The following is a 24,945-nucleotide window of genomic DNA, read 5'->3' as shown; positions in this document are numbered from 1 at the left end:
GCAACCCCCACTTTTCCTAGCAGGACTTGTGTGTGGGGACCCTGCAGAGAAAGTACTAACCCCAGTATTTTCTGCCTGGCCGCAGGCAAACTCTATAAGCAGGGACCCAAAAGGACACAACAGAAGGGCAAAGAGCCAGAGGCCCTTAGATGACCCAGGCACCAAAGATAAGGCATGAGTGGAGGGCCGGGTGCCCCTAGACTCCTTTTTGCTTTTATTGGCAATAAAGGAACACCTTGCACCTCATTTGTGCTTCAGTATAAGCCACAGGATCCTTCCCTTTACAATGGTTTCTCTCAGCTGGAGTTAGGAACAGATCTGGAGATCAGGGCTCCAAGAATTTGGCAACTTTTTGTTACTATTCTCACCAGTGTTTAGCAACTAAATCTCTAATACAAAAGGACTTGGGGAGCTAGAAAGGAAGGAGCAGAAGAGACTGATTCCTTGGGCAGCTTTAAAGATTAGGCAACCCCCAGAGGATGAATGGCTGCGGAGGACCGGAGGGGAAGAGCTACCTCAAGGGCAGCTCTGGACAGCAGAGAAGCAACGGCAAAGAAGCTATAGAATGGTGGGCAGGGAGTTGGCGGGGGCCGGAGAATGATGGAGAATAAGTTGTGGGGGGCAGAATTCAGTTCAGTTGCTCAGTTGTGTCCGACTCTTTGCGACCCCATGGACTGCAGCACACCAGGCCTCCCTGTCCTCAGAGTGGTGGGGGGGAGGGTGTTCATAAAAGCAATCCTGCCTTCTCCCACCCGAGTTGTTCCTGTCAGCGGGGGAGGAAGGATCTGTCTCTTGAGTTTTTTTCCTAGCCCTCACTCTCCATTAAGTATATCATTATTAACATAATAATATTACTTAACATTGGCATAACACTCCTTAATGTTCAAACTCCTTAATGTTCTCCTGAGAGCCCCAAATGCACCCTAGGATGAGACTGAGATTGGAAGAATTTAGGTTAAAAGTTATTTTTTTGAGCATCTCCTCTGTGCAGAGGTAGGAGGGACAGAGCATAAAGAAGACATTTGCTGTTGTCGTTCAGTTAATCAGTCTTGTCCAACTCTTTGTGACCCCACAGACTGCAGCACGCCAGGCTTCCCTGTCCTTCACTATTTTCCGGAGCTTGCTCAGTCTCATATCCATCAAGTCGGTGATGCCATCCAACCATCTCGTCCTCTGTTGTCCCCTTCCCTGTTTTCATTGTGGTTCCCTTCTCTTTTTAAAAACATTTCTTTACTTGGCTGTGCCAGGTCTTATTGTGGCAGGATCTTGGATCTTTGTTACGACATACAAGATCTTTAGTTGCAGCATGCAAACTCTTAGCTGTGGCATGTAGGTACTCGTTCCCTGACCAGGGATCAAACCCAGGCCCCCTGCAGTGGGAGGATGGATCAGTCACTGGACCGCTGTTACTGAGTCCAAGCTCACTCTGCTTGCCACCCGACAGGCCAATGAATCCGAGAGACGAGGTGCTGAGACAAGGAATACGACTTTATTTGGGGAGCTGGCTGATTGAGGAAAGGTGCCTCAAAACAACCATCGTGTCCAGGTCTGGGTGCCAAGTTCTTTAATAGATCACAGAGAAAGCAATGAGGAACTAAAGTCAAGAGACAGATTAGAGGGAAAGGCAGTGGGGAAGTAAAGATGTTTGGGTCTTCCGTCTTGTAAAACACCTCCAAGGGAATTGGCCAGCCTTGGGAAACGGTTTTGTGCTCATGCTCAGTCATGTCTGACTCTTTGCGTTCCCATGGACATAGGAGCAAGAATACTGGAGTGGGTTGCCATTTCCTTCTCCGGGGGATCTTCCTGTCTCAGGGATAGAACTCCCAAGTCGCCTGCATTGGAGGCTGATGCTTTACCACTGCACCACCTCTTGGAGATGCTTTGCAAGCCTTAGGAAGGGATGTGTTCATCTCTTCTATTCACAGGTGGGCAGGGACAGATTAGCTCTCAATGAGCTGAAAAAAGGCACTTTAGTTTACACTCAAGCAGAGGGGCAGGGTCCTCTGAGGCAAGCTATTAAGTATGATTATAATAACAAAAGCAACAAAAAGCAAGTCAAGAAAGTTTCCAACATGGACTCAGTGGGCTTCTCTGCAACACCACCAGGGAAGTTCTTGCGTTTTCTTTCTAGCTGGAGACTCAGATGATGAAAAAACTAAATACATAAATAGCTTCAAACAGACCGTGATCAGTGCTGTTAAGTATGACAGTGATGGGGGGAGGGGACAACTTTCTATAGGACTGGTGAAAAAAGCCTCTCTGAGGAGATAACAATTGAACTAAGACATCAGTGATAAGAGGAAACCAGCCACTTAAAGATCTAAGGGGAAAACACTGCAGGCAGAAGTTCCTTCAAGGGCAAAGGCCCCTAGGCAGGAATAGCTGGACGTGAAGAACTGCAAGAAGGGCAGAATGACCAGAGCATTGCAAGCCAGAGGGGACCGGGGACAGATGGTCCTATCACATGGCCTTTCAGGCTACAGGAAAGATTCCGAATGTATTCTAAATGTAATGGGAGGCCGCTTGAGGATTTTAAAGCAGGGATGTGAATGATCTGATTTATGATATTAAAAGGGTGTTCTGCAGCTGTCAGGAACGTGGGTTGTCAAGGGGCAAGATCAGAAGCAAAGAAAGCAAGGATTCTATTATCTGAGCCCAGCAGAAAACTGATTGTGGTCTGGATCAGGGTGTTAGTAATGATGAAGATTAGCGGCCAGATTTGGGTGTGTACTGGACTTGCTATGGACTGGCTATGAGGGACTGTTGAAACACTAGATTATCATTTACTGAAAAAGGGGAAGATAGAGGGAGAGAAACAGGTGTGGGGAGGGTTGTTGGTGGGGGAGGATTTGGGTCTGACCCCACAGGGAGCTGTTATTTCTACTCCATCAGGCAAGTAGGGAATTGGAAGACTACCCCATTGCAATCATCACTCCAAGAAGACATCAAGGAAGCACCTAACCCACCACCCTTGCTCTGTACGCTCCAGGAACTAAGAACTGGATACTGAAATGTTGGAAAACAAAAACAGAAAAATCCCACATCTCAAAGGCTAGACTTGTCAGAAGCAACAGTCAAAAGCTCTGTCTCCATAGATTTCTCTGAGTGAATCTAATTGGCAGTGAAGCTAAAGGCAAAGGAGAAAAGGAAAGACACCCATCTGAATGCAGAATTCCAAAGAATAGCAAGGAGAGATAAGAAAACCTTCCTCAGTGATCAGTGCAAAGAAATAGAGGAAAACAACAGAATGGGAAAGACTAGAGATCTCTTCAAGAAAATTAAAGATATCAAGAGAACATTTCATGCAAAGATGGGTACAACAAAGGACAGAAATGGTATGGACCTAACAGAAGCAAAAGATACTAAGAAGAGGTGACAAGAATACACAGAAGAACTATACAATAAAGATCTTCATGACCCAGTCAACCATGATGGTGTAATCACTCACCTAGAGTCAGACATCCTGGAATGTGAAGTCAAGCGGGCCTTAGGAAGTATCACTATGAACAAAGCTAGTGGAGGTGATGGAATTCCAGTTGAGCTATTTCAAATCCAAAAAGATGATGCTGTGAAAGTGCTGCACTTACTATGCCAGCAAATTTGGAAAACTCAGCAGTGGCCACAGGACTGGAAAAGGTCAGTTTTCATTCAAATCCCAAGGAAAGGCAATGCCAAAGAATGTTCAAACTACTGCACAATTGGACTCATCTCACACGCTAACAAAGTAATGCTCAAAATTCTCCAAGCCAGGCTCCAACAATGTGTGAACCGTGAACTTCCAGATGTTCAAGCTGGTTTTAGAAAAGGGAGAGGAACCAGAGATCAAATTGCTAACATCCACTGGATCATTGAAAAAGCAAGAGAGTTCCAGAAAAACATCTACTTTTGCTTTATTGACTATGTAAAAGCCTTTGACACTGTGGATCACAACAAACTATGGAAAATTCTTAAAGAGATGGAAATACCAGACCACCTTACCCACCTCCTGAGAAATCTGTATCCAGGTCAGGAAGCAACAGTTAGAACTGGACATGGGAAAACAGACTGGTTCCAAATCAGGAAAGGAGTACGACAAGGTTGTATATTGTCATCCTGCTTATTTAACTTATATGCAGAGTACATCATGCAAAATGCTGGACTTGATAAAGTACAAGCTGGAATCAAGATTGTCAGGAGAAGTATCAATAACCTCAGACATGCAGATGACATCATCCTTATGGCAGAAAGTGAGGAAGAACTAAAGAGCCTCTTGATGAAAGTGAAAGAGGAGAGTGAAAAAGTTGGCTTAGAGCTCAACATTCAGAAAACAAAGATCATGGCATCCAGTCCCATCACTTCATAGCAAACAGATGGGGAAACAATGGAAACAGTGACACACTTTATTTCCTTGGGCTCCAAAATCGCTGCAGATGGTGACTGCAACCATGAAATTAAAAGCTGCTTGCTCTTTGGAAGAAAAGCTATGACCAACCTAGACAGCATATTAAAAAGCAGAGACATTACTTTGCTGACAAAGGTCTGTCTAGTCAAGCTATGTTTTTCCAGTAGTCATGTATGGATGTGAGAGTTGGACTATAAAGAAAGCTGAGTGCTGAAGAACTGATGCTTTCCTGGTATTGGAGGAGACTCGTGCGAGTCCCTTGGACTGCAAGGAGGTCAAATCAGTCAATCCTAAAGGAAATCAGTCCTGAATATTCACTGGAAGGACTGATGCTGAAGCTGAAACTCTTAATACTTTGGCCACCTGATGTGAAGAACTGATTCATTGGAAAAGACCCTGATGCTGGGAAAGATTGAAGGCAGAAGGATAAGGGGACAACGCAGGATAAGATGGTTGGATGGCATCACTCACTCCATGGACCTGAGTTTGAAAGCAAGCCCTGAGAGTTGGCGATGGACAGGGAAGCCTGGGGTGCTGCAGTCCATGGGGTTGCAAAGAGTCCTACAAGACTGGGCGACTGAACTTAACTGAGCTTAACTTGCATCGAGAACCCTGGCTGCAAGGAAGTCTGGGTAATGTAGTTTTTAGGTGTCCTACCTCTGCGAATGAGGAAGACACACTCGGAGGAGGATGAAGGTTGAAATGAATGCTGAGCACCAGTCCTCCTGATCCTTAACCGAAAGTGTGTGTGTCATTCACTACTAACATACAACCTATACTCTCAGAATTCAGATAAAATTTAATCTGGGGACCATGACTGGAAGCCAGAGTGGGATCTAATGGAAAACAGGATATATCTTCCCTAGTGGGAAAGACTGGAATTGGTCTCAGCAGGCAAGGCCTTACCTGACCTCACCCAGAGGGATGACTTTTCCACTCAAGACTGAGCCCAGGGGTCTTAAAATCCCTTTATCTTTCCCCACCAGCACCTCCCGCAGCTTCTTACCACTCTCAGGAGGCAGCCTAGACAGCTGATTAAGATGACAATTTATTGGGGAAGGTCGGAACCGTGCCTTCTGCGTGTATCCATCATTACCATTACTTGGCGGTTATTTCCATGAACGTTTAGCGTGGAGAAGAGGATGGAAATGGAAACAAGGAGATTTGGGTTGCTGGTAAAACGTAGGATCAGAGAGCAACGACCCCTGTCCACTGGAGTAGAAATCCAGAAGGACACAAATTCGTCGGCAGTGGAAAGTAAAGAATAATGCAGGCGTCCTAAGTGGGCGGTGGGCGCACCGGAAGAACCCCCAGGGGTATGGTGTGGTGTGGTGTTACAGCAGTGGCCCGGCCGCAGCCGGGTGAGGGGCGTCGGGGCACGACGTGAGGACACTTTTGAAGGGAGGAATCCTTCAGGTGCAGGGGTCTGGGCGGGGACAGGTCCTGGTCCCTCCGGGAGCCCTCGCCAAGCCGAGGAGCTAAGGCAGCGCCACCTCCCGCTGCCGCTCTCGCCGGCCCGCCGGAGCGAGCGCGGCCCCTTTAAAAATCATGTAAACAAAGCTTTGTTCCCCCGGCCCCCTCCCCTCGCGCCCCCTAGTCTGCTCCCTCCTCCACCCGCCTCCCGCGTCTCCGGGCCGCTGACGTTGCCGCGCCTTTACGCCGTCCCAACGGCGCTGCGCATTCTCCAACCGCGGCCCGTGCCGCCCGGGCCTGCGCAGCCGGGCGGCGCTACGCCGCGAGCGCAGCGCGACGAGCCCCCAGCGCGCAGGCGCAGCGGCGACGGCGGCGGCGGCGGCGGCCCGGCCGAGGTGCGCGTTGGGGGGGAGGGGGGGCCGCAGAGGAGCATGAATGGAGCAAAATGGCGGATCATGTGCAGGTGAGAGGAGCTGCGGGGGAGGGGGCGGCCACGGAGAGTGGGGACTGGGGGCGCGCGCGGCCCGAGGGGCTCGGGCAGGGTCGGGGCTCGCCGGGCCCGCGCCGCCGCCACTCGGGGCTCCGGAGACGCCGCCCCGTCCCGGAGCCCTGGGGCCTTTCCCGCCTCCCGGGCCGGGGGCCTCCTCCATCCCCTCCCACCCGGTCCCACGCCTCTCGCGCGGGGTTGCAGATTCAGGGATCCGCGCCCCGGCCGGCACAGCCTACATCGCTTATCAGTGACTGTCCTCAGTCCGGAGGGAGGCCTCCCGCAAGTCCTCAGTGCCCCCCAAGACGGGGGCGGTAGGGAGACCCCTTGCCGACTGTGTCCTGAGGGGCACTTCCCCGTCACACTCGCCGGCCCTAAACAGATAACAAAAAGAATACCTCGCACTGATCAATCTCGCCCTACTGAGTCTTTCCCGCCGCCTTCCTTTTCTCGCCCCCGAACATGAGACCCCCTCCCTCCTGCCTCCTTCCTCGCTCCCACGGATTCGCCCACCAGTCCTCCACTCCTGATGGCACAGCCTGCAGGGCCGAGCTCCCTGATCCTCCAAAATGGGTGCTCAGGCCTGGGCCCGCCCTCCCTCCGGTCCCCCTATCCCCAGTGAAGGAGTTGAGTGCCCACACCTCCTCTGAAACGCGGGGTGGAGGGGGTGTGTCTGAATCGAGAGTTGCAACGTTGGGTGCAGACGTTTGCTCTGGAGGGTCCCCATGGGGCTGCGGGGCTGCAGAGCTGCCCCGTGTGTGCTTTGGGCCCAGGCCACTTTTTTTCAAAGACATGGCACAGGCCCTAGGAAGAGACAAACCCTTAACCGCTCCTAAAAGTAGCTCGAGGAGTCAGGGTTATTTCTTGCAAACTCGATAAAGTTTTTCCTTTCTGTGCCTTAGATCCTGTAATTTTATGACACAATTATTGTTACAGTTATATTGTCAGAAACTTTTGGATTTTCTAGGTAACTGCACGGGTTTTGTGTTGTGGGAAGTAGAAAGTAGAGAGTATAGCAAGTGTGTCTCCTTATTTTGCATATTGTATAGTTATCATTCCTCAAGTAAAAAGGAGAATCTTCTCACGTTTTGTCTACAAGGAACTGGGGTGGTGTGACTTCTGTCAGTTTCTTTGGGAGACAAGGGACTAAATAAATTCTTAGGCCAGGGATCAGTAGACTAAATCTTTGAAGGGGGAAGCACAAGTTATCAGGATAGAATTATATAGAAAATTGTAACCACTGATGAAGGACCACAGTTTTGTATTTGAAACCCAGTATCAGTAGCGTGATTCAGAAGTAGCAGTAAGACTTGATACAAGGTGATAATAATAATACTGTAATTCCTTGAGTTTTATAGCAACCATTTCTAAGAAGCATGTAGGATTTTTATGTGATTTTTTTTTTTTTAATTCTTCCATCCTAAAAGAGTAGCCAGGCATTAACTAACTACTTCTGTCATTTTGAGGAAACCAAAGCATAGAACTGATGTTAGATTTATTTAGGAAGTGGATTGGAGGCTTCTGACTTTGGGTCCCATGCTCTTATCTACTGGGGAAATAAAAAAATAGTGTCAGAGAGCATTCCAGAATATGGTTTGAATAGATAGCCTTTCTGACGATGCTTTGGAAGACAGGAAGTTCATGTACTTTTATGAATATACATCTGTCTTATCTCTTGCAGAGAAGTTTCTCTTCCTGTGATCTCTCCCACATTTTGAATCAAAAAGGTGGTCATTCCTCACTAGAGGAACGTCAGGATGAGTTCAAGTGGTCTTCATAGCACTTAGCTCTCAAAGGAGGGTCTGCCTTAGTAAGGCGTTGGTTTTTTTTCCCACTCACCCCAACATAAAAATCTACCAAAGTAAGAACTTACTAACTTTTCAAAACAAAGAGGAGGAGGCCAGTTCAGTGCTTCATTTGATTTCAGAGAGTTATAGTATGTTACTCTCTAATAGTGGTCTTTTTAACAACCAGATAAGTCTGTGAAGGAGTTTTTTCTCTTTATGCTTTTGTTTGTTAGACCACTAGATTACTTTTAGTTTTGGATACTTGGAGTCTTAAACATGTACTTTATTGTAGCAGAAAACCTTCTCAAGAAAAAGATAAATTCTCCCCTGTGTGGAATGAGTAAATAAATGAAAAGATTAAGGACAAATCTGAAGTGCTTTGAGGGGCAGTATTTTTCTCAAAACACTATTGGAATATGAAGTTTAAAAAAGTCTTATCACTGATTCAAAGCAGTGATTATTTGAAAGCTTCATGTGTAGTTCTAAATAGTTGAGTCATTATGTAGCTAGTGCTTTCCTGAACCACCAGGGTGAGCAGTTCTGTATTGTTGTTTTTTCTATTGACACTAAGTGTCATATGATTCTTAGGCTGGAGTCCTGAGCATCTCTTCTGATAAGTCTTTAATGGAAGTCACAAAGCAATAGTAATGGAAAATTACAATATTTGATTTGTCTTTTAGCTCTGTTGATGTCAGTAGTCAAGTCTCTTCAGAAGAGAGGCTTGTAAGAACCTTCTCGTTGTGATAAGTTTCTTACTCTTGGTATTAGAGGACCTTATCTAACACCCACCAAGGAGGCAGTGATTGTTAAAAAATCAAACTCATTTGTATTTATCTTCATAAAATGAATGGTCCTCCTTCCGTTTTTAAAAAACACTAAGTTAGATGAAGATAATGAGGATTTGGAATTTTCACTTGCTGGCTAGTTACTGTAAAGAGATGAAAGTTAGCTTAGTGTACAGTGGTAACAGAAAAGTTAAGAGGGATCATCAGATGTTAGTTTTAATAATGCTAGCTGGTATCCAGGTTCTTGAGAGAAAAAGGAAAATGTATATGATATAACTGGATATTAAGTATATTATTTAACATATAAGTCTATGTAAATATGGGGCTTCCCTATAGCTCAGATGGTAAAGAATCCCTCTGCAATGCAGGAGACCCTGGTTCAATCCCTGGGTCAGGAAGATTCCCTGGAGAAGGAAATGGCAGCTCACTCCAGTATTCTTGCCTGGAGAATCCCATGGACAGAGGAGCCTGGTGGGCTACAGTCCATGGGGGTCGCAGAGAGTTGGACACGACTAACATGCATGTAAATGTATTAAATGAATGATAATTCTGGGGTTTTGTTGGATTTATTCTGTTGTTATCCCGGGTCTTACTCAGACTCTTACAGTGTTATTCACTGGTCTCTGCATTATGACTGAGTAATAACAGAAAATACAGTTTTCACATCGTCATATTTGTTTAAATATTGACCACCACTGTAACTCTAGGGGTCAAGAAGAATCATTAAAACTGGCAGGTTAAAATTTAACAGAGTGCAAAAGTTTAACCCGTTTAGAGGAAAAGATAGTTGTCTTTTTAGCTTTTAAAAACATGCAAGGAAACATGAAGGACTATGGGTGATTTATTTTGAGAAGAGAATTCTGTACAACTTTGGGGAATTTTAAAGGGGGAAAAATAGATACTTTTGTAATTTTCTTTCAGTTAAACTGATACCGTAAGGGCTTAATGTGCCCAAAGGCCTTCGCTGTGCTGGGAACTGCAGAGGATTGGGGACTGGAAAAGACACTGGAGCCAGCCTGCTGAAGTGTCAAATTCTGATACTGTCTCGGGCAAGCTTCAGGAGTACAAGTGGGTAGAAGGACTAATACGTTGATTGCAAAACGTGCTACTTTTCTGTTGGATCATATGAAATAGCTACACATTCCCTCTCACCCCAGCTGCCTCTCCTGTGGATTTATACAAATAATATGTCTGTATTTTAGACGGACACCTTTTTATGTACTTGATAATTCTGACAATGTTAGTACCTCTTGTGAGAAAAGCCTTCAGAAGAATTAAGGGTTGTCTACATCCATGTGATATCATTCAAACACACAATAAAACAAAATATTTCTGTAATGGAATCTCTAATTTAGATGGAGGTAGGAAAAAGGAGCATTAAGAAGATCCCTGTTCTGTATCTTACAGATAAATTAACTTCCATTTGATCCCAAATTTGATGTTCATAACCACCAGCTGTATTTTCTTTCTTCTTGATTGGGTTTGGAACACGATATTGTACCACAGCCCTTCTCGAGGTGAAAGTTGCCAATTTAAACCGATAAGCTGATGTGTCTGTAGGTACAACTTCCAAGGCTACTTTGCTCACTTTCGTATATGTAAGGAAGAGAGTATTTAGATATTGCATCATATCTTTTTTTTTCTTCTTTTAAACACCAAATATATATTATCTCACAGATATTCTCAGAGTCAGGAATCCGGGAGCATCTTGACTAGATGGTTCTAGTTGAGGGTCTGGTTGTCAGGCTGTCTGCTGGGGCTGTGGTTCACCTCCAGGCTTAACTCAGGATGGAGAACCTGTTTGCACGCTCACCCACACTCTCATTGGCGGCGTTAGTTCCTTAGTCTCAGGAGGGTGGGTGGGGGCCACAGTGCCTCACTGGCTGTCGTCTGGAGGTTTCAGCTCTTCAGCACGCTAGCCCTTCCTAGGATGTAATTTTTAAGGACTTCTTTTTTTTTTACATATGTAATGATGTCTGCTGCGTATAAGTGTCCCATCTTTGTTACGTGTTTGTTTTTTTTTTTAATTTCATTGAAATATTCCTTCAGACAGATACAAAAATCATAATTTTTCAGCCTGATGAATTTTCACAGAGTGTACACTCTTATAACCAACACCCAAATCCACGATGTTTTCAGTGCCTCAGAAGTCCCTCTGATGGCCCTCTCTACAACTACCCACACATCCTTCCTCCGGAGGGTAATTACTGTCCTGTCATTTGATTTTTAAGTATTCTTTTAGGAGTCCAGCTGCGGAATGCCTATCCATGAGAACTTGAACTTCAAAGCCAGGGGAGAAGCAGCATAGAACACTGGTTCTTCAGTTTTGGGGGGACTTTGTTTAAGAATGTAATGGAAGCTGTGTGCTCTCTAGGGAAGTAAAGTGTATCTATGTAAAAATTTGCCTACAATTTCAAGCTATCTGAGTACTTTAGAACTTGAGTTTAAAGATATATTCCTTTTTAGATGAAACACCTATCGTATTTTATTGAGAAACTGATTTATAAGTCTTTCTCAAGCTAGCTCAGGGTCTCAGTGTATATTCCTGGAGAGTTACATGCAGGTTGAATTTTTAAATTACTGAATTTTTGAGGATGATGAAAAACAATGAATGACTGTTACACATTTAATGTCCTGCCTTACACACATGCAAGGAAGTACAAGATGCGATGTCCTATTTTCAGGGGCCTTGCATGGTAATTAGATACTGAACCTGGGTTGAGTTGTGAATTTGTAGTGAGACACTGTTTTTGTCAACATATCCCTGAATGAAGGAACTGTTGCTTCCATCGCCTTTGCCCGATTCCAGTACATCTGAGTTTGCGCCTCACACTGAAAGTGAGTGACTCGTGGTGGCAGGAAATTTTCAGTGAAATGAGATTGGTACCCAGGAGTCCATATCAAAATCTGTGGAAAGGAGAGGAAATTTCAAAAATTGAGTCTTAAGTGTATCTGATATTTGCCTCCATGGCTCCTTACCCCTTCATACGTGTTTGTGCACACACACACACACAGAGACACACATGCACACTCGTACTGTCATGCATGGAAAGGACACACTTGAGAGAGGGCAGCATTGGAAACTTCATGCTGGCATTGATTGGACTTTTAGCTTCTAACCATTTTACATGATTTCATTTAATGCTTACAGCAACTCTGCACAGTAGGTATTATAGAGATCATAGTGATGTTCCTTGAAATAGGAATGAGGAGACCTGGTATCTGTAGAAGACTAGAGAGCTATTGGAAGATTTAGGTTACAGTGTGGTGGTGGTTCTTGCACACCTTACTGGTGGGGGACCTTGGTTGAGGGTAAGCAAAAGGGTGATACAAACGTTTATGGAGTGTCTGTTATGTGCCAGCACCACGCTAAGCCCCTTGATATGTGTTATGCCATTTAATTGGGCAACTCATTTAGTCTCCTTGAACCTGAATTAGGTGCTCTCTTAAGTCCCTTACAGACTTCCGTGGTGGCTCAGATGGAAAGAATTTGCCTGCAATGCAGGAGACCCGGGTTCGATCCCTGGGTCAGGAAGATCCCCTGGAGAAGGGATTGGCAACCCACTCCAGTAGTCTTACCTGGAGAACTCCATGGACAAAGGAGCCTGTTGGCTACAGTCCACAGGTTGACAAAGTCCGACACAACTGAGCAACTGGCACTTAAGTCCCTTACAGGCTTCCCAGGTGGCACTAGTGGTAAAGAATTCGCCTGCCAACGCAGGAGGGGCAAGAGACACAGATTCATTCGATCCCTGGGTTTAGAGGATCCCTTGGAGGAGGAACTGACAACCCACTCCAGTATTCTTACCTGGAAAATCCCATGGACAGAGGAGGCAGGGGGTGGGGGAGAGTTGGGGGGGGCATAGTCCATGGGGTTACAAAGAGTCAAACACGGCTGAGCACGCGCACACACTTAAGTCCCTTATACTTTCAGCATTCTGCTAGGGTTTCTAGTTGTCATCCTTACCATTCCCTCCCAGATAAAGCACCATCTTCTCAATTCATATGCACTGTCATAAGTTTTCCTAAGATATTTATGTAATACTTATATTTCCATTTCATCTATCTTAAATATCCCTTCATCTTCCCCACCTACCAATTTTTGTTGGGGAATGTGAGGACCAAATCTGTAGCGTGTCTCACAAATTGAGCCCTGTTATACCCCAGATAATAAGTAAAGAGCTGTCTTAAGCAGTAAGCAGTGAAGGACATTTTCTGTGGTGCCAAGAATTAACATTATTAGTCAGATGTTGATGCTTGTAAAAAATGATTATCACTTAAAGTCCCTGGGTTTAAGCCTCTCAGAGAAAAGCAGTCAAATGCTTTCCTATAAATACTTGGGAAAACAATTAGATTAATTGAATATTCCTGGACTACATCAGGAAGTTGTGATCCTATAGCTCTGGTGGCCTTTTAATTTTTAAGTGCACGAATCTATGTTGCTCACAAAATCTGATCTCATTTCTAGTTTGTATGATAAATTATGATACTTAAAGTGTGTAGTTTCTAAAAGAATTGAGAGTTATGCTAGACATATTCCCTAATATCGGAGTCAAGTATATGGTTAAAAGGGGTGTATTTAAGGTCAGAAATGGGGAAAGCAGAGTTTTCTAAAGGATTTTTTTCAAGCCTATTTAGTAATATTTGCAGAGTTTTGGAAAAGTGAAAGTGAAGTCGCTCAGTTGTGTCTGAGTCTTTGCGACCTCATGGACTTAGCTTACCAGGCTCCTCCATCCATGAGATTTTCCAGGCAAGAGTACTGAAGTGGGTTGCCATTTCCTTCTCCAGGGGATCTTCCCAACCTGGGGATTGAACCTGGGTCTCCTGCATTGCAGACAGATGCTTTACTGTCTGAGCCACCAGGGAACCCTGGTGTTTTGAAAACATGTGTCTTAAGATTAGCAAATGATTTCAAATCTCAGTTTTTTCAACCAACTCATCTCCACTAACTCCTGAATTTTGGTATTTTACTTCTCTCTTCCAAAGCACATTGTCTGAAGTCAAGCGTGACATTTAATTTGACTCTAGAAACCTGTAACATTGTTTGCTCTGAGAAGAATCTGGGGAGCCATGTTTGTATTTCACATATCTATACTCAGTTAAAAAATAAAACTATCCCAGCTTTGACCAATGTATAGCCATAGGTTATTTAAAATATTTTTTATTTTTTGTTAGTAGGTGATGTTTTAATCATTATTTTGCCTTTGTTCCATCTGACAGGTCCCTGAAAGTTCTTGTCAAAAACTAGCCTAGAGTTTTTTGTTTTTAACCTAGAATTTAAAAGAAGGAATAAAACTTAACTAGAAAATGGGACCTTGTTTTCTTTCCTCTTAATGTTTTGAATTGATAATGTCATTCCAGAGTTGAGCAAGTTTCTTCTAGTCTTCATAGACATATATTTGTTATACAGCAAATATTTTCAAACAAACTGAATCTGAGCGACAGGGTTTTTTATTGTTTTGTTATTGTTCTTAAGTAAGGATAGTATTTCAGAGGTATTACAAATGGAAACTTGTTTTAACATAAAGGATTATTTACTGATTCTTGGAATCCTACATTTTAGTCTGACTTATCATATATGTTCCAAACAGAGAGATCAGAGTGTATGAACAGGAAAGGTTTTCAATTCACAGAATTCCTAAAACTTGTCTGTTTAAAGCTCTTTGATATAAGTAACTACTTATGTGCCCTACAGGTCCCATCTACAGTGATGGTGTGAGACGCCAGGCTAACTTAACCTGTCCCCTGCTTACCCATCTCCTCAAGTCAAACAGCACTTAAGAAAGTGAATAGAACAGTTCACAGAGATTGCTGTGTGTAAATCTGATGCCAGTGGAACCAAGACTTGTTTTAAATCACCTTTATATATACAAGAAACAGCATCCATTTAAAGTGTACAAGTTGACATATACATAACTTTGACTGCCTTACCACAATTAAAATACAAAACATTTCCTCCTAACTGCAGTCTGCCCCTCCCTCAGCCTTTAGTTCTTGACAGCCCTCATCTGCTTTCTGTCACTGTAGATTAGTTTGTATTTCCCGGAATTTTATGCAATGCATGTACTATGTACTCTTTGGGTTTTGATTTGTTGTACTCAACCAGTGATTGTGAGTTTCACTCCGTTTGTCCCATAGTATCAGTAGCTGGTTACTTTTTATTGCTCGGTAGTATTTCATGGTAGAACGTGCCACCTTGTCTATCCCTTCACCCCTCTGTGGTATGGGGGTGGTTTTCCAGTTTTTAGTCTCTGAATAAAGGGCGTATAAATAGTCATATGGCAGTCTCTGTATAGACATAAATTTTCTCTTACATACTTGGAGTAGGGTTTTGGAGTCCTGTGGTATGTTTAACCTTTTAAAGAAACTGCTGAAGTGATTGTAGCATTTTACTTTCTCACCAGCGTGTAATAGTTCCAAGGACTCCATATCTTTACCAGCCTTTGGTTTTGCCATTCTTGTGTGATCTTATTGTAGTTTTAGTTGGCATTTCCTTGATGACTAACAGTGTTGTGTATCTCTTCTTGTGCTTACTGACCTTTCCTGTATCTTGGAGGCTTGCAAGCCAGGCTGGTGGTTTGGCTCCACAACCTGTTTTTGTACAGCCTGAAAACTAAGAACAGTTTTTGCATTCTTAAATTGTTGAAAAAAATCTAAAAGAGAACAATAATAATAATGTTTCATGACACATGATAATTACATGAAATTCTGATTTCTATGTTCATAAATAAAAGTTGTATTGGAACACAGCCACATGAACTCTTTTCCAAATTGTGTATTGGCTACTTCTGTGTTACACTGTTAGAGGTGGATAGTTGCAACAGAGACCATTTGGCCTTCTGGCCCACAAAGTCTAAAATAGTTACTCTCTGGTCTTCTACAGAAGTTTGCAGATTCCTGGGGGTGTGTCCCCCCATATCTATTGCCTAACCCTTCAGTGGGGAGAGGGCTAGCCCAGAATGGGTCTAACCCAAGCCCAATTTGACAGGAACCAGATCAAACTGGATACATTTTGTCGACACTGGCATTTATTGCTGCACTGTTCAGAATGCTAACTACTAGCCACATTTTGCTATTTTAAAGTAAAAATTAAGTTCTTCATTCAGCTGATCACATTTCAAGTGCCCAGTAGTCACATGGTGGCTGCCATACTCTACAGTGCAGTTACAACATCTTTCCATTATCATGGACACTTCTGTAGGACAGTGCTACTCTGGAATAAGAAAAACTCGCCACAGAACCAAAGAGATTGGCCACAGAAGTGGAACATAGGTTATAGAACTGCTTTCCTGTATGCCTACGAAAATAAACTGAATCCTCATTTTCCCAAGTATGTGAATGCAAGCAGACATGTTTAAGAATTTATTTAACATTACAGTTCATGCTCTGAGCCTGTGATATGTTTGTTCCCTTACTTAGCCAAGGGAATGAAAGGAAGCAGTCAAATCATTAAAGAAATTCAGAATTTTACTGACAGAAAGTAGTGTCTTAGAGACTTTTTTAAAGTACCCTAAATGTATTCTTTCCCAAAGCACTTTGCAGAAACAAGCCTTCTAAAACCCCCCTGTATTTGTAACCATTTTACAGATAAAATGGAGGGAGAATATTGAGGAAGGTATTAAGCAATTATATCACTTATTCAAGATGCTAACCCTTACAAAGAGCAGACTTATGGACACAGTGGGCAGGAGAGGATGGGACGAGTTGACCGTAGCATTGAAATAAGTACATTTCCTTGTGTAAAATCGATAGCCAGTGGAAATCTGGTGTATGACACAGGGAGGTTAACCCTGTGCTCTGTGACAAGGGGTGGGATGGGGTGGGAGGTGGGAAGGAGGCTCAAGAGGGAAGGGATATATGTATACATATAACTCATTCGCTTTGTTTTGTTTTATATCAGAAACTAAACAACATTGTAGAGCAATTATCCTCCAATTAAAAAAATTTTTAAAGATGCTGAGTCTTGATATGCTAGCAGTTCTGGTTCCCTTTAGTTACTAATTTTAAAATATTATTGACCTTAACGTTTTTCGTAATTATAGTGTTACCTTTGAAAATAACCCAGAAATATTAGAAATTAAAATGGTTGAAACAACCTGTTTTAAGATTGTATTTTAAGATTTTCCTTCATATCAGTGAAAACTTGTTTTGTGGTTCAGCTCTTGGGGACAGACATAACCAATTTTAAATAACGAAGTGGAGCTCAGTAAATCCATTTTCAAATAGTCATCCTCTTCTTTAGGAAAAAATATGTAATTACTATAGGCTTGCCAGTGGCTCAGTGGGAAAGAATCCACCTGCAAGGCAGGAGACATGGGTTTGACCTGTGGATCGGAAGGAGCCCCTGGAGACGGAAATGGCAACCCTCTCCATTATTCTCGCCTGGGAAATCCAATGGACAGAGAAGGCTGGCAGGCGATAGCCCATGGGGTCGCAAATGAGTCCGACACAGCGTGGCGACTAAGCAACAGACAACAGCAGTGCATTTATTATAGTGGACGAGTTATCTTGTTCTTAACATAAAATAGAAGTGTTCATAAATTTTTAGTGACTAGGCAGCCATGTCAGTATAATCCTCCCTGGAAATAAATGCTTTGCTGCACCAGCTAACAGAAAGTAGAAAGTGGGCATTCTCGTGATGTTCTTGTATGTAGATGTAAGGAGATGTGTAGTGAGGGCGGTACGGCATCAGTGCTCAAGGACCTGAATAACTAGAAATGTATACCAATACATTCCCAGTGGCGCTAGTGGTAAAGAACCTACCTGCCAACGCAGGAGGCATAAGAGATGTGGGTTTGATTGCTGGGTCGGGAAGATCCCCTGGAGGAGGGCATGGCAACCCACTCCAGTGTTTTTGCCTGGAGAATCCCATGGACAGGAGCCTGGTGGGATAGAGTCCATGGGGTCACGAAGAGTCGGACATGACTGAGTGACTTAGCATGCACAGACACAAGGACTGTAGTGTGAGACAGATGTCAGTCTTCCCCTGGAGAGCCAGGAGAGGCTTCTTAACCTGATGAATGCTTAAGCCAGATCTAAAAAGACGTGGTCTTCTCCCAGTTGGTAAGAGTATACCAGGCAGAGGGAATACCATAAGAAAAGATATATATGCACACACATACATGCATACACATACATACATATATATTTATGCATACATATATATGTATCTATATATACATATATATATTCATGGAACATTCCAAGAAAGTCCAAGAAAGTGAAAGCAGTGAAAAATTGCTGCTGTATAGGGAATAAAGAGCAGCTAAGTGAGAAATGAGACTCTAATGGTAGAAGAGACCAGAGGTGAAGAGCCTGTTAGATCTTAGTAAGGAATTTGTGCAGTGGATGTGTAGTTGAAAGTTGTTAAGTAGAAGTGACAGAATAATCACATCACTGTGGTGATGGTATAGAAAATTGATTGGAGGTAGGCAGTGCAGCAGATGAAGCAGCAGACGATGTAAGAAATAATTGGGACTTGAACTAACGTAAGTTAGCTGCGAGGATGGAGAATAGAAAATTGATGTTAAGGAGGTTACACTGTGGGGTTTGGTTAACAGTTGAATGTATAAAGTGAGAAGGCAGGCTTCCACTGGAGAAGGCGATGGCACCCCACTCCAGTACTCTTGCCTGGAAAATCCCATGGACGGAGGAGCCTGGTAGGCTGCAGTCCATGGGGTTGTGAAGAGTTGGACACGACTGAGCAACTTCACTTTGACATTTCACGTTCATGCATTGGAGAAGGAAATGGCAACCCACTCCAGTATTCTTGCCTAGAGAATCCCAGGGATGGGGGAGCCTGGTGGGCTGCCCTCTACGGGGTCGCACAGAGTCGGACATGACTGAAGCGACTTAGCAGCAGCAGCAGGCTTCCGCATTTCTGGGCAGCAAAGTTGATAGTGAATGAATGAACAAGATGTTGAAAAGATGGTAAGGTTAGTCTTAAATATGCAGATTTTGAAGTGCTGGTGAACGTTTGAGTGGAGATTTGTCCAGTAGGCATTTCTTTACCTGTTATCAGCTTGTTTGGAACTCATGTTTTTATAGTGAAGGTCATAGCCTTCTGATGTAAATATGTAAAGTGTTAGCTGCTCACGATACACACATATCATATTTTTTACCAAGTCTTAACAACAACTGTAAAACTTGAGTGAAACTCTGGTATTTTATTCATTTGTTTCCTGAAACAGCCTCAGATTGTGTTACCAGAGGCAGGAATAAAATGCTTTTGACAGTCGGCTGGGAAATTGATGTGTGCGCATGCCTGTGTACTCAGCTGCTCAGTCATGTCTGACTCTTTGGGACCCCAGAGACTATAGCCTCCCAGGCTCCTCTGTCCATGAGATTTCCCAGGCAAGAGTGCTGGGGTGGGCTGCCTTTTCTGCCTCCAAGGGATCTTCCCAACCCAGGGATCAAACCCATGCCTCTTGCTTGTCTTGCATGGGCAGGTGGGTTCCTTACCATTGTCCCCGCCCCACCTAGGAAGTCTGAAATTGACATACATGCAGTAAAAAAGAGGTCATATTTAAAAGTTTGAGTAAAACTTACAGTGTTGACAGCGCTGGCCATCAGTATCTCTTAAAAATTTCTTTATTGTTAAAGCAATTAAAACTAAATCTGCTTGATCTTGAACTAAATTTATAACCCTTGGTCTCTTTTGTCTTCCCATCCTATTTTTATTTTTTGGAAAACCAGATTAGTTTTTTTCCCCTCAAACACTAGTTATCTCCCATCATAACTAGTGTTTGAGGGGTATCCAGAAAAGACTTCTTTTTTTTAAACTCATTATTTCTTCTAAATCTGTTTCCCAACTTGCCTGGTCTTCCTTGTTGGCTGACTTGAGTTCTTGGATTTTTTTGGTAGGTCATATAATAGTGTAAACTTAAGGCAAATTGATATTTTACAGACCTGTTAAGGGAAAAATTCCAAAGAATCAGAAAACTGACATGTATGGGCATGTATACCAAAGCTTAAGAGACATTTACTTAAAACTCTTTTTTTACTTTTTCTATCAGAAGGTAAATACAGAACAACTCTAAATTCTAGCTTCTCTGAATCAAAGTTTACGGTTCTAAAATTAAGTGTTTGTGATTACCTTTATCTTTTTCCCTTTAATAGTCTGTTTTGAGGGCTTCCTTGGTTGCTCAGCTGGTAAAGAATCTGCCTGCACTGTGGGAGACCTGGGTTCGATTCCCTGGGTTGGGAAGATCCCCTGGAGAAAGGAAAGGCTACCCACTCTAGTATTCTGTCCTAGAGAATTCCATGGACTGTACTCGCAAAAAGTTGGACACAACTGAGCGACTTTCACTTTGATCTCCTTACACTTTTTGGTGGAGTCTTCTGAAGGAGTACATATAGTATTTGGGCTTTTCTCATGGGAAAAGAGATAAGGAGAGTTGAGAGACTTTCTTCTGAATGTTTAGGCCAGTAAAAGCTCTGTTCTCTATGCCTTTCTTAAATCTTTCTTTCTTACTTACAAGCTTTTAAACATTTTTTAACAATAGTTAGAATGCTATTCAGCAGGCCAGAGGAGATGCTATCTTAGTATCTCAGAATGTTAAATCTCAGCAAGGCTCAGAAATTACAGGCTGTTCATTCTTGATATGGACAGGCTGTTCATTCTCCATGTCTGTTAATAGTGAAGTGACATTCACTCAGTTGTGTCCAGCTCTTTGAGACCCCATGGATGTAGCCCGCCAGGCTCCTCTGTCCATGGAATTCTCCAGGCAAGGATAGTGGAGTGGGTTGTCATTTCCTTCTCCAGGGGATCTTCCTGACCCAGGAGTCAAACCTGAGTCTCCTGCATTGCCAGCAGATTTTCTAAAACATACAAATGAGGGAATACAAGGAAAGTTGGCCTATATACATGGTATATGGAATATTTGATATATGCATTGACTTCTTTTAAAGATCAAAGATGCATTTCTGTAGGACAAGAAAGTATTAATTGGCATGTGCTATAGTGTCTTAAGGGATTCCCTGGTTGCTCAGACGGTAAATGAATCTGCCTGCCATTCGGGAGACCTGAGTTTGATCCGTGTGTCTGAAAGATACCCTGGAGAAGGAAATGGCAACTCACTCTAGTATTCTTGCCTGGAAAATCCCGTGGACAGAGGAGCCTGGTGGGCTACAGTCCATAGGGTCGCAGAGAGTCCGACACAGTTGAGCAAATGCACTTTCATGATAGTGTCTTACTTTACTGCCACAGTTATAGGAATACATGACATTCCGAGGTTTTAGAAAACTGTTGAAATGTCTTTTTACAATGTTACCATTATTACTGTTGTTTAATAGATGATGTGCTGTTTTGAAAATTCCTGTAATTGAAGGATTCAGGGTTATATAAATCATGAGTACCCCAATCACATGTGCAGGTTTAAGACTGGAATACCATCCTGACCCCTGTGTTTAAATAGACAATTATTTTAATGATGTACAATACTAGCTTGCTTCCTATTTAATATTACATTTTATTTAAGAAAGCATTTTAAAGCCAGTTAAACATGTCTCCACCAAATACTGTTTTTGTTAAGCTACAACTGAGTGTTTATAATGTTTCATTTATGAATGCAGTAATTGTACTAGATACCCATTGTAAGGAGAATAATACTGTTACCAGTTCATGAAATGGGATCAGAATCACATAAAATTTTTAAAAATTTACATGCCCTCTTTTTCAAGGATAGTTATTATGTGTGTGTGTGTGTGTGTGTGTGTGTGTGTGTATATGGATGATAATGCAAGGATTTTAACTGTTCTGACCATTAAAATCTTAATTTTGTTATACAACTAGCAGAATTAAAGAAAAATTACAAGTCAACCTGCTTAAGGAAGGTTTATTAGACAAGAATAAGTTTAGACAAGAAAATGGTTTTTCACATTATGTATTTCCTTTCTATGGAGCAGACACTATGCTAAATACTAGAGAAAAACCAGAAGGAAAAAAAAAAAGGCACAATAACTTGCTCAGAGATAGCTACTCAGAAATTGTGCCCGTAGATCTATATTTACAATTTGTGATAAGTGATATGAAGGGAAAGAGCATGTATTGAAATCTTTGGAGAGTGATTTCTTATTTTTATTATTGAGTGGAGATAGCAAGGAAAGGAAGGGAACAGTGTACCAGACAAAAAGAAGCGGCACATTTAAAGGCCCTGAGGTCAGCAAAACCTCCTCTCACAGAACTAGAAGAGACCATCCTGTCTGTAGCTTAGTGAGCCAGGGAAGATGAAGCTACAGAGATTAGCAGGTTGTAGCATATGATGGATCACTTTGCCGGTATTCAAATCAGATTTTCAGAGATTTAAATGATTTATTAAAATGCTCATTCTAGACAGAAAACAGCAAAATTCTGTAAAGCAATTATCCTTCAATAAATTAATTATTAAAAAATGCTCATTCTGTAAATTAAAAGAGCACAGAGTGAAACTTTGTGTAGTGTTCCAATTCTCATTTTCAGTTGCAAGGAATGACGCTGTAATATAGCAAGAAGAAGGAAGAACATCACAAAGGAGATCATGATTACCTCTGATTTTTTTTTTCCTTCCTCTGTTTTCAGTTTGGCGATTAGTTAGCAGTATGAGAAATGATATGACTAAAATAGGCATATTTGTGTTAGTAAATGAGGACTGTCTTTTGAATAAAATACCTTTTCCCCCAAGGTAATTTGTTTTCTCTAAGGACTATAGTAGTTGTGTATATGGTAAACGTTATGTTTTGGTATATTGTATGTATGTGTGTATATATACCTTATGTGTTATATATATGTTACATTTTACCTTTAGTTCGTACTAGCTGGAACATTTATTCTGGTATTAGTCAAATATCAACTGTTTCCCTCAAGAATAGTAAATGTCCTTTGGTAAAATGATTCTATTCTGAATATATTGCTATTTACCTAAAAAAGTAAAAACTCAAGACTTTTTAATGTATATTTTATCTGTTGAAATTCACTTGGGGATAAGTATCTCACTTCATTTTTCCCGCGTGGATTTTCTCAGCCTGTTTGTTGCATAGTGCACTCAGCTCTTCTCCTCTGATCTGTATTGCCGTGGCTCTAACTTCTTTGGGTGCTGTCTGTTCCAGTGGTCTATTTCTCTGTCCCTCTAGCTATACCATACTGTCTTAATCCATGTAGTTTTATAGTGAATTTGGATCTCTGCTAAGGCGAGTGCTCCCAAGCTTGTTCTTCCTCAAAGTAGTCTCCATCATTCTTGGCCCTTTTTCTCTTCTGTATGAATTTTAGTATTTAGGAGGGGGAAGGAGCTTTCCTGTTTTTCTTTCTTCCCCTCTCCTCCCTCCCTTCATGTCTCTGTTTTGTAGAACAACTTAAATAAGATTGATATTAGTGCTTAAATGTTTGGTAGCATTTACCATGAATGTTTCTGGAGGTGGCACAGTAGATCTTTTCAGGTTTTCGTTTCCTTCTTGAGTCATTTTTGGCAAGGTGTAATTTTCTAAAATTTTTCATTTTATTAGAGTTTTCTAATAAATTGACATAATTCCATAGAACTGTTACTTTTTTATTTCTGTACTGTCTTTCCAAGTGGGTTTACTCTTTTTCTTACATGTGCATCTTTCAGTAATTGTTTCAGCAATTTGAAAAGAGAAACTCAGTCTGCTTTTGTCTGAAAATGTTTTTATTTAGCCCTCAATTTTGAAAGATATTGTAGCTGGATATAGAAATACAGTACTGCCACTTTGTCTCACCCATTGAAGAGGTTATTCCTTTGTCTTCCGTCTGTTGTTGCCAGGTATTCTGTCAGTCTCCTTATCATTTCTTTAGTAAACTTACTAGATGTTTTGGCTGGGACATAATAGTCTGTAACAGTCCCAGTTTTTTGCTCCTATTGTCTTGGGGTCCCATCTGGTTTAACATTTGTCTCAGGAAAAAAAAGAAAGTGCCCCAGTTTGGAAAATAAATCATGTGGTCACTCTTAAGATCTCTTTGTTTTCCTACAAAGTGGGGTGGGTTGATATTTATTGATTCTGTTTGGTGTATATTTCTTGAAATTATGGATTTCTAGTTTTCATCAGTTCTGGAAAATTCTCTGAATATTGCCTTTTGCATTCTGTATCTTCCATTCTGGAAACTGTTTTAGACATATGTTGGATCATCTTGTTCTGTCTCCTGTATGTCTTAACCGTCCATATCTCATGTCTTCTATTTTCTAGTCCGTATAATTTCCACAGATTTCTCTTTTAGTTCACTAATTAGTTCTTTAGCTGTGATTATTCAGCTGTTTAACTCACCTACTAAAGCTTTTGGTTTAATTAGCTTTTATTTTCCAAAGTTTTCTTTAGTAGGGTGCCATTGCCTTCTCTTATTCAAATCTGCCTCTTTTGTTCATAGTGTCTTATTCTCTTAAGGTTTTGATTATTTCAGCATCTGTACTCATTCTGTTATGTTATCTCGTGAATTTCTTAGAGGTTTAATTTAATTTGTTAGTTTACTGATTTTTGCTCTCTTCATATTGTTTTCATTAGATTATGAGATAAACTAGAATAGATTTGTCTGTGGTCTGGATTGGAGGTGCCCTCTAGTGGAGAGGTTTTGTATTTAACTCCACCTGGTAGGAAGTGTCCTTGGCTCAAGGTCAATTTATATGTTAGTTTCTTGACCTGCAATTTCCTGAGCCAGAGTTTGACACCACTCTTTGGTTACAGATTCTCAGGGAATTTCTTTTTTTCCCCTTTAGCCAGAGTCCAGATTAAGATAGACATGCTTCCTTATTGTCTTCCTTTGTGTTGGGCAGATTTTTAACTCACTTTTTTTTTTTTTAAGTCCACCTTTCTGAGACATTTTATATATTAGTATGAATCAAGAATTCGTGGGGGCTCATTTCCAGCTCCAACCCAGTGCAGGCCCAAAATGTCTCTTGGCCTTGTATAGAAGTCGCAATGTAACCCCTAGATTACCAAAACTGACTCCCGTCACCTGCACTGGGACAGTCACAGGTTATCTTTTATGCTTACTTCTTTGAATTTCGTTTATGCTTGCTTCTGTCGTAGTTTTTGGCACTCCTTGATTTCCCCTACTCCTTAGTTACCACAGCCATGCATTTAAAGTTACTTTTGTCTTAAAATATTTAA

At 42.0% G+C, this 24,945-nt stretch overlaps 1 protein-coding gene across 2 annotated transcripts in view; it reads left to right on the top strand.

The window, feature by feature from the left end:
- The first annotated feature begins 6,023 nt into the window (after positions 1 to 6,023).
- Positions 6,024 to 24,945, top strand: part of XPO7 (exportin 7) — an 89,932-nt gene continuing 71,010 nt past the window's right edge. Inside the window, exon 1 of one of the 2 annotated variants that reach the window (XM_069574050.1) lies at positions 6,024 to 6,257. In XM_069574050.1, coding sequence (XP_069430151.1) covers positions 6,240 to 6,257 — 18 coding nt within the window. In that variant the 5' untranslated portion in view covers positions 6,024 to 6,239. The remainder of the gene's footprint in view (positions 6,258 to 24,945) is intronic. The other variant, XM_069574048.1, reaches the window with a different exon arrangement.

This window comes from Ovis canadensis, chromosome 2 (assembly GCF_042477335.2).
Source record: "Ovis canadensis isolate MfBH-ARS-UI-01 breed Bighorn chromosome 2, ARS-UI_OviCan_v2, whole genome shotgun sequence".
Taxonomy (NCBI): Eukaryota; Metazoa; Chordata; class Mammalia; order Artiodactyla; family Bovidae; genus Ovis; species Ovis canadensis.
This window is presented reverse-complemented; position numbering and strand designations above follow the sequence as displayed.